Source organism: Tamandua tetradactyla, chromosome 13 (assembly GCF_023851605.1).
Source record: "Tamandua tetradactyla isolate mTamTet1 chromosome 13, mTamTet1.pri, whole genome shotgun sequence".
In the NCBI taxonomy this organism is placed as follows: domain Eukaryota; kingdom Metazoa; phylum Chordata; class Mammalia; order Pilosa; family Myrmecophagidae; genus Tamandua; species Tamandua tetradactyla.
Window position 1 is genome coordinate 85,708,066 of NC_135339.1, and position 13,718 is coordinate 85,721,783.

The 13,718-nt window shown below is 36.0% G+C and overlaps 1 protein-coding gene across 5 annotated transcripts in view; it reads left to right on the plus strand.

Moving 5' to 3' along the window:
• The window catches only part of ACADSB (acyl-CoA dehydrogenase short/branched chain), a 103,956-nt gene that overhangs the window by 70,331 nt on the left and 19,907 nt on the right, over positions 1-13,718 (plus strand). For all 5 annotated transcript variants that reach the window (XM_077126319.1, XM_077126322.1, XM_077126321.1 and 2 more), the window contains one exon: positions 4,789-4,881. In XM_077126319.1, coding sequence (XP_076982434.1) covers positions 4,789-4,881 — 93 coding nt within the window. The remainder of the gene's footprint in view (positions 1-4,788; positions 4,882-13,718) is intronic.

Genomic DNA, 13,718 nt, shown 5'->3' on the forward strand with positions numbered 1-13,718 from the left:
TAAAATATACTTGGAAATTTATTGCTTTTTTGTATTTATATTTCACAATAAAAAATGTTTTTAAAAAACTCTGTTAAGGTATCAAATATGCTTTCACCCAGAGCCTTGTCTCTTATTAGTAGTCAAGAAAGAGTATTCAATGTTGATATTTTGCATATCTCTACTGCCAGTTTACACAATGCCTTCCTGATCGTTAGAAATAGTCATTAGTGGCTTTTAATCTAATCAGATTAGAGAACCAATTCCCAAAACCCCAGAATCAACTCAAAAATGCCATCCTTAATATTCTTTTTCATGAACCACTCTCAAAATCTGTATTAGTGTTCTCCAGAGAAACAGAAATATTAATGAGATTTATTATAGTAGTTGGCTCACTTGACTGTGAGGATTGGCAAGTCCAAATTCCATAGGGCAGGTTGCAAGTTGGGAACTATGATAAAAGTTACAGTGAAGTCCCTAGAAGGAGGTGGTTGGCTGAAACAGAGATAGAACTCCTTCTTTCTATCTGCTGAAATCATCAGGTCTCTCTTTAAAGCCTTTAACTGATTGATGGGCTGCTCTCATTGCTGAAGGCAAGCTCCTTTGTTGATAGTAGTTGTAAACAGCTATAGATGTAATCAACTGACAGATTATTTAAATCTGCAAAATATCACAAGGATCAGGCCAGTGCTTGCTTGACTAAACAACTGGACACTGTAGCCTAGCCAAGTTGACACATGAATCTGACCATCACAGATAGATAGGGTTTTTTAGATTGACAAATCTTACACACACAGTCCATACATGGTGTACAATCAATATCTCACAATATCATCATAGTTGTATATTCATCACCATGATCATTTTGAGAATATTTTTATCACCCCAGAAAAAAAAATAAAAAGAAAAAACTCATACATCCCATACACCTTACCCCTCCCTCTTATTGACTTCTTATTTCAATCTACCCAATTTATTTAACCCTTTGTCCCCCTGTTCTAGTTTGCTAGCTGCCAGAATGCAACACACCAGAGACAGATGCCTTTTAATAAAAGGGGATTTATTTCATTAGTTTTTCAGAAGAAAGGCAGCTAACTTTCAGTTGAGGTTCTTTTTTACGTGGGGAGGCACAGGGTGATCTCTGCTGGCCTTTTCTCCAGGCCTCTGGGTTCCAACAACTTTCCCTGGGGTGATTCCTTTCTGCATCTCCAAAGGCCTGGGCTGAGCTGCGAGTGCTGAGAGAAGGTATGCTGAGCTGCTTGGGCTGTGCTACGTTGAGCTCTCTCATTTAAGCACCAGCCAATTAAGTCAAACGTCATTCATTGGAGCAGGCACGCCTCCTTGCCGACTGCAGATGTAATCAGCAACAGATGAGGTTCACACGCCATTGGCTCAAGTCCACAGCAATAGATCTAGGCACCTTCACCTGGCCGAGTTGACAACTGAATCTAACTACCACACCCCCGTTTATTTATTTTACTCATCTGTTCAACTCTCCATAAAAGGGGCATCAGAGGCAAGGTTTTCACAATCACATAGTCACATTGTACAAGTTATATCATTACACAATCATCTTAAAGAATCAAGGCTACTAGACCACAGCTCAACAGTTTCATTCCAGCCACTCCAATACGCCATAAACTAAAAAAGGATATCTATATAATGCATAAGAATAACCTCGAGGGTAACCGCTCAACTCTGTTTAAAATCTCTCAGCCACTGAAAGTTTATTTTGTCTTATTTCTCTCTTCCCTCTTTTTGTCAAGAAGGCTTTCTCAGTCCCATGATGCCAGGTCCCTGCTCATCCCAGGAGTTCTGTCCCACATTACCAGGGATACTTACAGATTGAACAACAGGGCTAATTGTAAAAATTCAGAAATGGATAGCACAGTACTACCTGATTGTAGCACAATAATGTAAGTACACTGACTGAAGCTGAATGTGAAAAGGATAGAGGGAGGAGAGCTGGGGGCACATATGAAATCAGAAGGAAAGAGACGACAAAGACTGTGATAGTATAATCTAGGAATGTCTAGAGTGTACAATGATAATGACCAAATGTACGAATTAAAACTGTTTTTGCATGAGGAAGAACAAAGGAATGTCAATATTGCAGGGTATTGAAAAGAGATGGCCATTCATATTTTGGAACTTCCAACTTCTATGTGAGACTAAAGCAAAAAATGCTTGTTTGGTATAAAATTTGTGTTTTGGCTAGTGCATTTCCTAATATAACTTATATGGACAGGTTAATTAAACACCATGAGTACGTGGAACTTTGAGTGGGGCATGAGATTTTGTAGGTTTGTCAAGTGTGATGCCCCAATAAATCCCAGAGTAATTTGGACAGTGAATAGGGAATTGTTTGCAAGGTCCCCTTGGGGGAATGGTGAGAAGGGGAAAATTCAACCTCCCCATCTGGAGGGTTCCTGATGTTCTTGCAAGTAATGGGGACAACCAAGTCAATGGGCTGAGCCCTCAATCTTGGGGTTTGTTTATATGGGGCTTATCCCCACAAAGGATATGCTAACCCTACTCAAAATTAAGCCTAAGACTCACCCCCAGGGGACCTCTTTTGTTGCTCAGTTGTGGCCTGTCTCTCTCTCAACTAATACCAGGGGCAAACTCACCATCCTCCCCCTCTCTACGTGTAAACCTCCCTGGCAATGTGGGACAGAAATCCAAGAATGAGCTGGGCCTCAACATCAAGGGATTGAGAAAACCTTCTTGACCAAAAGGGAGAAGAGAGAAATGAGACAAAATAAAGTGTGAGTGGCTGAGATATTTTAAACAGAGTCAAAAGGTTATCCTGTTAAGTTATTCTTATGCATTATATAGTTATCCCCTTTTTAGTTTAGGGTATATTAGAGAGGCTACAGGGGAATGCCAGAAACTGTAGAACTGTGTTCCAGTAGCCATGTTTCTTGAAGATGATTGTATAATGATAGAGCTTTCACAGTGTGACTGTGTGATTGTGAAAACCTTGTGTCTGATGTTCCTTTTATTTTACAGTATGGACAGATGAGTAAAAAAATACAGATTAAAAATAAATAATAGGGGAAACAAATGTTAAAATAAATTGAGTAGATTGAAATGCTAATGATCAATGAAAGGGAGTGGTAAAGGGTATAGAAAAAATAGGGGAAACAAAGGTTAAAATATATTGGGTTAATGGAAATACTAGTAGTCAATGAGAGGGAGGGGTAAGGAATATGGTAAGTATGAGATTTTTCATTTTTCATTTTTGTCTTTTTCTGGAGTGATGCAAACATTCTAAGAAATGACCATGGTGATAAATATACAACTATGTGATGATATTGTGAGCCATTGATTATACACTATATGTCATGTTTATATGTTAAGAATGTTTATATTTGTATGTTATTTTGTTTTGTCAATTAAATAAATAAATAAAAGTTAGGCCTAAGTATCACCCCCAGAGAGCCTCTTCTGTTGTTCAGATGTGGCCTCTCTCTCTAAGCCAAGCCAGCAGATGAATTCACTGCCCTCCCTTCTACATGGGGCATGACTCCCAGGGGTGTAAATCTCCCTGGCAATGTGGAACAGAACTCCAGGGATGAGCTGGGACCCACCATCAAAGGATTGAGAAAGACTTTTTGACCAAAAAAGGGAAGAGAGAAATTTCTAGATGTAAGTTCACCTGCCAAGTTGGCTTAGAGAGAGAGAGAGGCCACATCTGAGCAACTGAAGTGTTTCTCTGGGGGGTGACTCTTAGGTATCATTATTAGTAGGCTTAGCCTATCCTTTGCATTAATAACCTTCATAGGGGCAAATCCCAAGATTGAGAGCTCAGCCTATTGAATTGCATTCTCACTGCTTGAGAGAAATTAGGGATTCCCCATATAGGAAAGTTGAATATTTCCTCCTTCTTGACCAAAAGGGGAAAGAGAGGAATGTGACAAAATAAACTTTCAGTGGCTAAGAGATTTCAAACACAGTTGAGAGGTTATCCTGAAGGTTATTCTTATGTACTATGTAGCTATCCCTTTTTAATTTATGGTATATTGGAATGGCTAGATGGAAGTACCTGAAACTGTTGAGCTGTGTTCCAGTAGCCTAGATTCTTAAAGACGATTGTATAAAGATATAACGTTTACAGTGTGACTGTGTGATTGTGAACCCCTTGTGTCTGATGCTTCTTATATCCAGGGTATGGACAGATGAGTAAAAAATATATGAACAAAAAGTAAATAAATAATGGGGGGACAAAGGGTAAAATAAAGTAGGTAGATGGAAATACTAGTGGTCAATGAGAGGTTTGGTAAGGTATATGATATGTGTCAGTTTTTTCTTTTTATTTCTTTTTCTGGAGTGATGTAAATGTTCTAAAAAATGATCATGGTGATGAATACACAACTGTCTGATGATATTGTGAGCCATTGATTGCACACCATGTATGGAATGCATGTTTATGAAGATTTCTCAATGAAAAATAAAGTAAACTTTATAAAACTTGCAAATAAAATTAGGAGGGATATGTTACTGCCTTATATTATTGATAAATTATAGGTTCCCTTTTTATAGATTCATTCATTCATTGAACACATATCTCTACTAGGCTGTGGAGGATACAGTAGTGAATAGCATAAACTTAAATCCATTCCCTCTGAGAGGTGTGTGGGGAAGCTTGTAGAGGAGGACCCAGAGACACGAGCACACATATTCATTAGAGTTTAATATGTACTAGACAGCATGCAAATTGGGAGTATATTAGGGGATTTTAAAGTATGTAATCAAAATGAATTCTGTCAGTAAAATTTAGAAATAACTGCACATTTTAATTTTCAGGTTCCAGAAACCAATATCCTAGGGCAAGTTGGACATGGATATAAGTACGCCATAGGGAGTCTTAATGAAGGTAGAATTGGAATAGCTGCACAGGTAAGTCAAGTTGTAGACATTTTACTGGGGTCTTCACAGTTTGAGTTATTAAAACATAATATGAAAAAAGACCATTGAGTATTTGGAAACTTGTGAACACAAGATGGCACTCTTCTCTTATATAATATGAAAGAATTGCCTCTGATTAGAATACCTTTCAAATTCAATTTTGGTCAATATTTTAAGTATTCTGAGAACCAAACAATGCCTTACTAGTAACAGCTTTTCTGCTTTGGAAACTTGAAAGTATTATTTAATACCTGGATCAATCTAAATGTGGCAGTTTTATATTTTTAAGTTAGAAATAAATGATATTCTACTATGTAGTAAGGATCTCTATAGCTAATGAAAGAGTTGTTGCTTAGTGCTTTGAAAGTGAAAATCAGGCAATTCTTTTTTTGTGGCACACTTAATAAAATAGAATAAAAGATATGTGAAATAAGTACTATTCAGTTTCTTACCAGATTTGCCCTTCATAATGAATATAACATTTATTTAAATGATGTCAGTTATTTTCTAGATTAACAAATGAATAAAATCTTTGGCTTTGTGAAAAATTGTATCATCATGTAAGGCATTTTTTGTTGACTTTTAATTAGTGAGTGTCCAAAATTCAAGAACTTACGGTTTTTAAATTGTGAAGATGTTGCATATATACATATATATGTTGCATATATATATATAATATATATATTAGCAGTTATAATAATTAGATGTGGGAGTGTTCTAGTTTTTTTCTGCTGCTATTACTTGGCTAACAGTATATTCTTAGTTTATAAATTAACCCTGATTTTCCACACAGCTAGATAATATGTTATTAAAATCTATTGGCTTTTCTTTTTATTTATTTTTAACTTTTTATTTTGCATTACTTTCAGACTTGCAGGACAGTTACAAAAATAATATGAACAGTTACAAAAATAATACAAACGCCATACAGAGAACTTGCAACAACCCCTACTTCTCCCAGGACACCCCTACCTTTCCCATCTCTACAAACAGAAACCCTACCCTCATTCTGCATTAACTCCCCATTCCCTGTGCCTCTTGCCCCTGGCTACTGAATTCTAATTTTTGTCTCTGAGTGCGTGCATGTTTTCTAATATTTCTTTGTAGTTACCATGGTGCTTAAATTTAACATACAAAATCTAACAATCTCATTTGTTTTGATACTCCTCCATTCCCCACTGTTCTAGTTTGCTAGCTGCTGGAATGCAATATACTAGAAATGGAATGGCTTTTAAAAAGGAGAATTTAATAAGTTGCTAGTTTACAGTTCCAAGGCCAAGAAAATGTCCCAATAAAACAAGTCTATAGAAATGTCCAACCTGAGGCATCCAGGGAAAGATACCTTGATTCAAGAAGGCTGATGAAGTTCAGGGTTTATTTCTGAAGTAGAAAGACGCATGGCAAACACTGTCAGGGGTTCTCTCTCAGCTGGAAAGGTATATGGCGAACACGACGTCATCTGCTAGCTTCCTCTCCAGCTCCCTGGGGGGTGTTTTCGTACTTCATCTCCAAAAGTCACTGGCTCGTGGACTCTGTTTTGTGGTGCTGCAACATTCTCTGCTCTCTCCGAATCTCAAAAAGGACTCTCCAAAATGTCTCCTCTTTTATAGGATTCTAGTAAACTCATCAAGAACCACGTAGAACGGGTGGAGACACGTCTCCATCTAATCAAGTTTAATACCCACAATTGATTGAGTCACATCTCTGAGATGACCTAAGCAAGTTTTCCAACCTATAATACTGAACAGGGATTAGACGAAACGGTTGCTCCCACAAGATTGATTAGGAGGAAAATATGGCTTTTCTAGGGTACATAAATCCTTTCAAACCGCATACCCACCTTTATGTAGTTCTTGTCACATATAACAGGTTTATATATTATGAAACCAAAATCACTGATTTCTCATTACATTTTATGCATTTGCCTTTTAGATCTTATAGGAAGTAAAAAGTAGAGTTAAAAAAAAAAAGAGGCACCATCGTACTGGCATTTATATTTACCCATGTCATTACCCTCAATGGCGAACTTTATTTCTTCATGCATCTTTGATCTATTGTCCATTATCCTTTCCTTTCAACCTGGGGGGCTCTTTTTGACATCTCTTATAGGGCTTCTCTATTAATGACAAATTATCTCAGTTGGTTTATCTACGAATATCTTAATCTCTTCCTCATTTTTTAAAAGCATTTTTTACTGATATATATTCACATACCATACAGTCCATCCAAAGTGTAAAATCAGTGGCTTTTTGTGCATTCATCATCACAATCAATTTTAGAACATTTTCATTACTCCAAAAACCCCTTAGCAGTCACCTCTCAGTACATCTATCCTTCCCCAGCCCTACATAACCACTAATCTAACTGTCTCTATAGGTTTATTTATATGTAAAGAATACCAAAGTATTATGTTAACTGTAATCCATAGATTACATCAGGTGCATTTGTTCTCATATACGACCGTATTATTAACACCTTGTACTAGTAACATATATTTGTTATAATTCATGAAAGAACACTCTTATATTTGTACTATTCACCACAGATAACATCCACCACAGGCGTCTGTGTTATACAGTCCCATGTTTTATCCTCTAGCTTTTCTTTTAGTGACATACATGATGTTCTAGTTTGCTGGCTGTCAGAATGCAGTATACTAGAAACAGAATGGCTTTTAAAAAGGAGAATTTAATAAGTTTCTAGTTTACAGTTCTAAGGCCGAGAAAATGTCCCAATTAAAACAAGTCTCTAGAAATGTCCAATCAAAGGCATCCATCCAGGGAACGATACCTTGGTTCAGGAAGGCCAATGAAGTTCAACGTTTCTCTCTCAGCTAGAAGGGCATATGGTGAACATGGCAGTGCCTGCTGGCTTTCTCGTGGCTCTACCAAGAGGGACTCTCTCCAAAATGTTTCCTCTTTTAAAGGATTCCAGTAAGCAACTCCGCCTTCAGTGGGTGGAGACACACCTCCGTGGAAATCATCTATTCAAAAGTTACCACCCACAGTTGGATGGGTCACATCTTCATGGAAACAATCAAAATGCTCCACCAAGCAATATTGAATGAGGATTAAAGGGCATGGCTTTTCTGGAGTCCACCACAGATTCAAACCAGCACACATGATATCCCTTTCATCCACATTCACACACATAATTCAGTGTGGTTTATTATACTCACAGTAATGTGCTATCACTGCTGTCAATTTCCAAACATTTATAATCAACTTAAATAGAAATTCTATACAAATTAAGCATCAGCTCCCCATTCTTTACATCCATTCTATCTCCTGATATATTCTGAATTCTAACTGTATGACTTTTCTTAACTCATACTAGTGAGAGCTTGTAATATTTGTCATTTTGTGTCTGTCTTATTTCAAAAAGATAATGGTCCCCAGGTTCATCCATGTTATTGCATCAGGACTTCATTCCTTCCTATTGCTGAATGATATTCCATCATATGTATATACCACATTTTGCTTATCCATTTACGAGTTGATGGACACTTGAGTTGCTTACATCTTTTGACAGTTGTGGATAATACCACTATGAATATTGATGTGCAAATGTCTGTTGGCATTCCTGCTCTGAGCTCTTCTGAGTATATACTTAGAAGTGGAATTCTGGGTCATATGGCCATTCACTTCTGGAGGAACCACCAAACTGTCTTCCACAGCAGCTGCACCATTTTACATTCATACCAGCAGTGAATGAGTGTTCCTCTTTCTCCACATCCTCTCCAACACTTGTAGTTTTCTTTTTTTTTAATAGTGGCCATTCAAATAGTTGTGAAATGGTCTCTCATTGTGGTTTTGATTTGTGCTTCCCTAATAGCTAGTAATGTTGAGCATCTTTTCATGTGCTTTTAGCCATTTGTATTTCCTCTTTGGGAAAATGTCTGTTCAAGTCTTTTGCCCATTTTTAAATTGGGTGGTTTGTCTTTTTATGGTTGAGATGCAGGATTTCTTTAAATATTCTGGATATTAAACCCTCACCAGAAATGTGGTTTCTGAATATTTTCTCCCATTACATAGGCTGCTTTTCCACTTTCTTGACAAAGTCCTTGCAGCACAGAAGTTCTTAATTGTGAGGAGGTCCCATTTATCTACTTTTCTTTTTGTTGCTTATGCTAACATAAGCAGCTTAGACTTAGCTTAAAGTCTAAGAAACCATTGCCTCCCACAAGATCTTAACGATGCTTCCGTACATTTTCCTCTAGGACCTCTATCATCCTGGTTCTTATATTTAGGTCTTTGATCCATTTTGAGTTAATTTTTGTAAGATGTGAAGTAGGGGCTCTCTTTCATTTTTTTGGATATAAATATCCAGTTCTCCCATCACCGTTTGTGGAAGAGACTATACTGTCCCAATAGGGTAAACTTAGCAGCCTTGCCACCTATCAACTGGCCATATATATGAGGGTCTGTTTCTGAACTGTCGATTCTATTCCATTTATCAATTTATCTTCATGCCAGTACTATCCTGTTTTGACTACTGTAGCTTAAAGTCAGGAAGTATGAGTCCTCCAACCTTGTTCTCTTCTGTTTCAAGATGTTTTTCCCTATTCTAGGTCCATTACCCTTCCAAATAAATTTAATAATAAGTTTTTCCAGTTCTGCTAAGTATTTTGATTGGGATTACGTTGGATTCCTACATCAATTTGGGTAGAATTGACATCTTAACAATATTTAGTTTTCCAGTCTAAGAACACAGAATGTCCTTCCATTTATATAGATCTTCTTTGATTTCTTATAGAATGTTTTGCATTTTTCTGTGTACAAGCTCTTTACATGCTTGCTTTAAATTTATTCCTAGATATTTTATTCTTTTAGTTATTATTGTAAATGGAATTTTTTTCTTCCTCAAATTGCTCATTATTACTAGTATATAAAAACAGTACTGATTTCTGTGTATTGATTTTATGTCTCACTACTTTGCTGAATTTATGTGCTCTAGATGCGTTATTGTAGTTTTTTTGGACTTTTTATATATAGGATCATGACATCTGTAAAAAAATGAAAGTTTTTCTTCTTCTTTCCACTGAGGATGGCTTTTCTTTCTTTTTCTTTCCTGATTGCTTTAGCTAGAACTTCTGGCACAATGTTGAATAACAGTGGTGATAGTGGGCATCCTTGTCTTGTTCCAGAGCTTAGAGAGAAAGTTTTCAGTCTTTCATCATTGAGTACAATGTTAGCTGTGAGTTTTTCATATATACCTGTATTGGTTTACTAATGTTGCCAGAATGCAATGTACCAGAAAGGGAACGTCTTTTAAAAAGGGAAATTAATATGTTACAAGTTTACTGTTCTAAGGCTTTGAAAGTGCCCAAATTAAGGCACCAACAAGAGGTTAACTTCACTCAAGAAAGCCTGATGCCTTCAGGAACACCTCCATCATCTGGGAATGAATGCATGTAGCTGATGTCTCCTGGTCCTTGTTTCGAGTTCCATTGTGCACAGCTTCTGATGCTAGTGGTTTCCTCTCTAAGCATCTTTGGGCCTTCACTTAGCTTCTCTAGGACAGCTAAGTGGAGAACTGGGTTCTGGTTTGCTTAGCATCTCATGGGAGGGCACGTGGTAATGTCTGCTGGGCTCTACCTGTGTCTAGGCATCTACTCTCTCTGTTGGCACTCCAAACTTCCCCACACATCCATGTCTCTATCGGCTCTGAAGCAACTTTTCTCCAAAAGTCTGCATTGGCTTTGAGCTTTCTCCAAAATGTTTCCTCTTTTACAGGACTCCAGTAAACTAATAAAGATCCACCCTGAATGGGTGGAGTCACATCTCCATCTAAGCAACAGGCTACATCCACAACTGGGGGCGCTACATCTCCATGAAGATAATCTAATCAAAGGGTTTCCACCCTGCAATATTGAATCAGGATTAAAGGACATGGTTTTTCTGGGGTACACAAGACTTTCAAGGCATCATAATACCCTAATATCTTGAGGAAGCTCCCATCCTTTTCTATCTTTCTATGTGTTTTTATCAAGAAAAGATGCAGGATTTTGTCAGATGCCTTTTCTGCGTCAATCAAGAAGATAATGTGGTTTTTCCCTTTTGATTTGTTAATGTGGCATAGTACATAATTGATTTTCCACTGTTAAATCACCCTTACATACCTGGGATAAAATCCACTTGATCACAGTACATAATTTTTTATGTGGTGTTAGGTTTAATTTGCAAGTATTTTGTATCTATATTCATGAGAGAAATTGGTCTGTAATTTTCTTTTCTTGAAGTATCTTTATCTGGCTTTGGTCATGTTGGCTTAGTTAAATACTATTTCCTCTTCTTCACCTTTTTGGAAGGGTTTATGGAGGATTGTTATTAATGTTTGGTAGAATTCATGTTTGGCTTTTCTTTGTTAGGAGGTTTTTGATAACTGAATCAATCTCTTTACTTGTGATCATTCTGTTGATGTCTTCTATTTCTTTTAGAGTCAGTGCAGGTTATTCATGTGTTTCTAGGAATTTGTCCATTTCATCTAGGTTGTCTAATTTGTTGGCATAGAGTTGTTCAGTGTCCTCTTAAGATCCTTTTTATTTCTGTGGGGTCAGTAGTGGAGTCCTCCTCATTTCTGATTTTATTTATTTGCATCTTCTCTCTTTTTTTGAGGTCATTCTTGCTCAGGATTTGTCAATTTTATTGGTCTTCTCAAAGAACCAACTTTTGGTTTGGTTTATTCTTTTTTTAATTTTTTTTAGCCTTTTGACAATGATTTTATTACCTTCAGTCTATAATATTTGGTACTATAAATATACTCATTGAAAAATTTAACAGTATATAAGTAAAGAATTAAGTTTGTGAAAGTTTACAAAATACACTCAATGAACTCTGACTTGTGGTTATATCTTAAATATCTGAACTTTATTTTTCTGGCATGATCAGGCCATTTAAAAATATTTCCACACTTAAAAAATTTTTAGTTATGAAACGAACAATTTACTAAGTTTTCCATTATAGCAATATAGTATAACATCTATCAAAGTACTGAAAAAACTATTTAGTAAAAGCAATACTCTCATCATAGCAACCGATTTTCTTCTTCTAGGACATATCTTCAAAAGGCATATTTTAATTATTAGTGTATATCTAAACATAGTAGTTTGAATTTTGAATTTTCAGTCAATATTCCAAATCTTGAAATTAAAATAATGTGAGGTAGGGGGACAAAGGAGAACACAGGTTCCCAATTAATGTCCATTAGGGCAGCGGTCCATGAAGACCAAGAGAAAGATATGAAGGGAAGGAGAACTGTAGATCTTTCTACTATCCTAATTTAACCTTCAGGAAATGCTCTTTATGCAATATACTTAATTTTAGAAATTGCAAGACAGCTTAAAAAACAAAAGACCAAGACCATGAACTGCCTGAATTAGTCTGGTGGTGATTTCATTTGTTCTGAGCCAGCAGAAGAGAACAAAGCCTCATCTTGTCTAGATCACATCTTCATAATGGGGCTCATTTCTGTTCAAATCATATAGTGAGCTAAAAGTGCTACAAATTCTTAGAATATCAAACATACGAATATTAAAAGTAAAGTACAGAAGGGTGCAAGGGTAGTTCAGTGGTAGAATTCTCACCTACCATGCAGGAGGCCTGGGTTTGGTTCCTAGCCCATGTACTTGCCAAAAACAAACAAGCAAACAAATAAATAACAACAACAAAACAATTCAGCATATGATGCTACAATAATGGGGTAATCACATGGAAAAAGAATGAAATGTGACCCTTCCACACAGCATGCAAAAAAATTTAAAGAAAAGTTCAAGAATAAGTTTCAAACGCAAATATAAATGTAAAAATCAATTGTGATGATAAAAAAATCTTTAAGCCTTCTAGCCTATATTCTGGAGCAGCTAAAAGGAAAAATATGAGAGGATCATATGATAGCCCATGACAGACGCTGGGATCTGTCCTGTTACTAGTTGTTGAAGAGTGCTTTGAAAACTATTGCTCTTTTATTTCTTTGCTTTGTATATATGTTATACTATACAATAAAAAAAGTTAAAAATAAAATAAATAAAGCTGGTTCTTTCTCCGGGGTTTTGAAAAAATATAAAATATAGGTGATTTTAAGGTTATCTCTGTCATGCTTCCCTTTAATTAGGACTAACAATCTAAAGTTGACTGCAATTTCAAGTATCCTATGGTATTACTATTATTATTAAGAGTTTATGCACTAGGACCCCAAAATGCAATCCGGTATGCACTCTGGGTATGGTTTTCTTTTCAATAAAGTGTACAACTGAAGTACTGAATTAATCCAGATTAGTACTCTGAAGTACTGTTTGATCAAATGCTTGATCCCATGCAAGAAACATAAAGTGCATTTTTAATGTTGACTATTTTAGAATTAGTATCTTAACTTTTTATATTATCCTCAACTCCCGAATGGGTGTTTTTATTTTAAAAAGAGGGGAGAGGTATGTCTTGAAATTTTCTTTCCTACTACAACAAAATAATTTACCAGGAATATTCTAAAGAACAGAAAAGAAAATGGGTTCATGTTATTTAACCAAAATATAATTTCCTGATCCCTAATAATGACCATTTTAGAGCATTTACTCAATTTGTAAAATAGCAGCATTTGTATTAAGGCAACATTGCTTTATTCTTACCTGTTTTTCTAGTTACTACTCTACTTAAATTCAAAAGATCCATTTCAGACTTAGGCATTCCCAAAGGCCTTTTTAAATGAAAGAAGACTTAACACAAACATTCAATCTTTGAAAAATATATTGAAATTTGTAGTCTTCAAAGTCAACAAATATCTTTTTTTCTACTTGAAATTCTAAAGTAATTAGTCATTCCAGCATATATAAA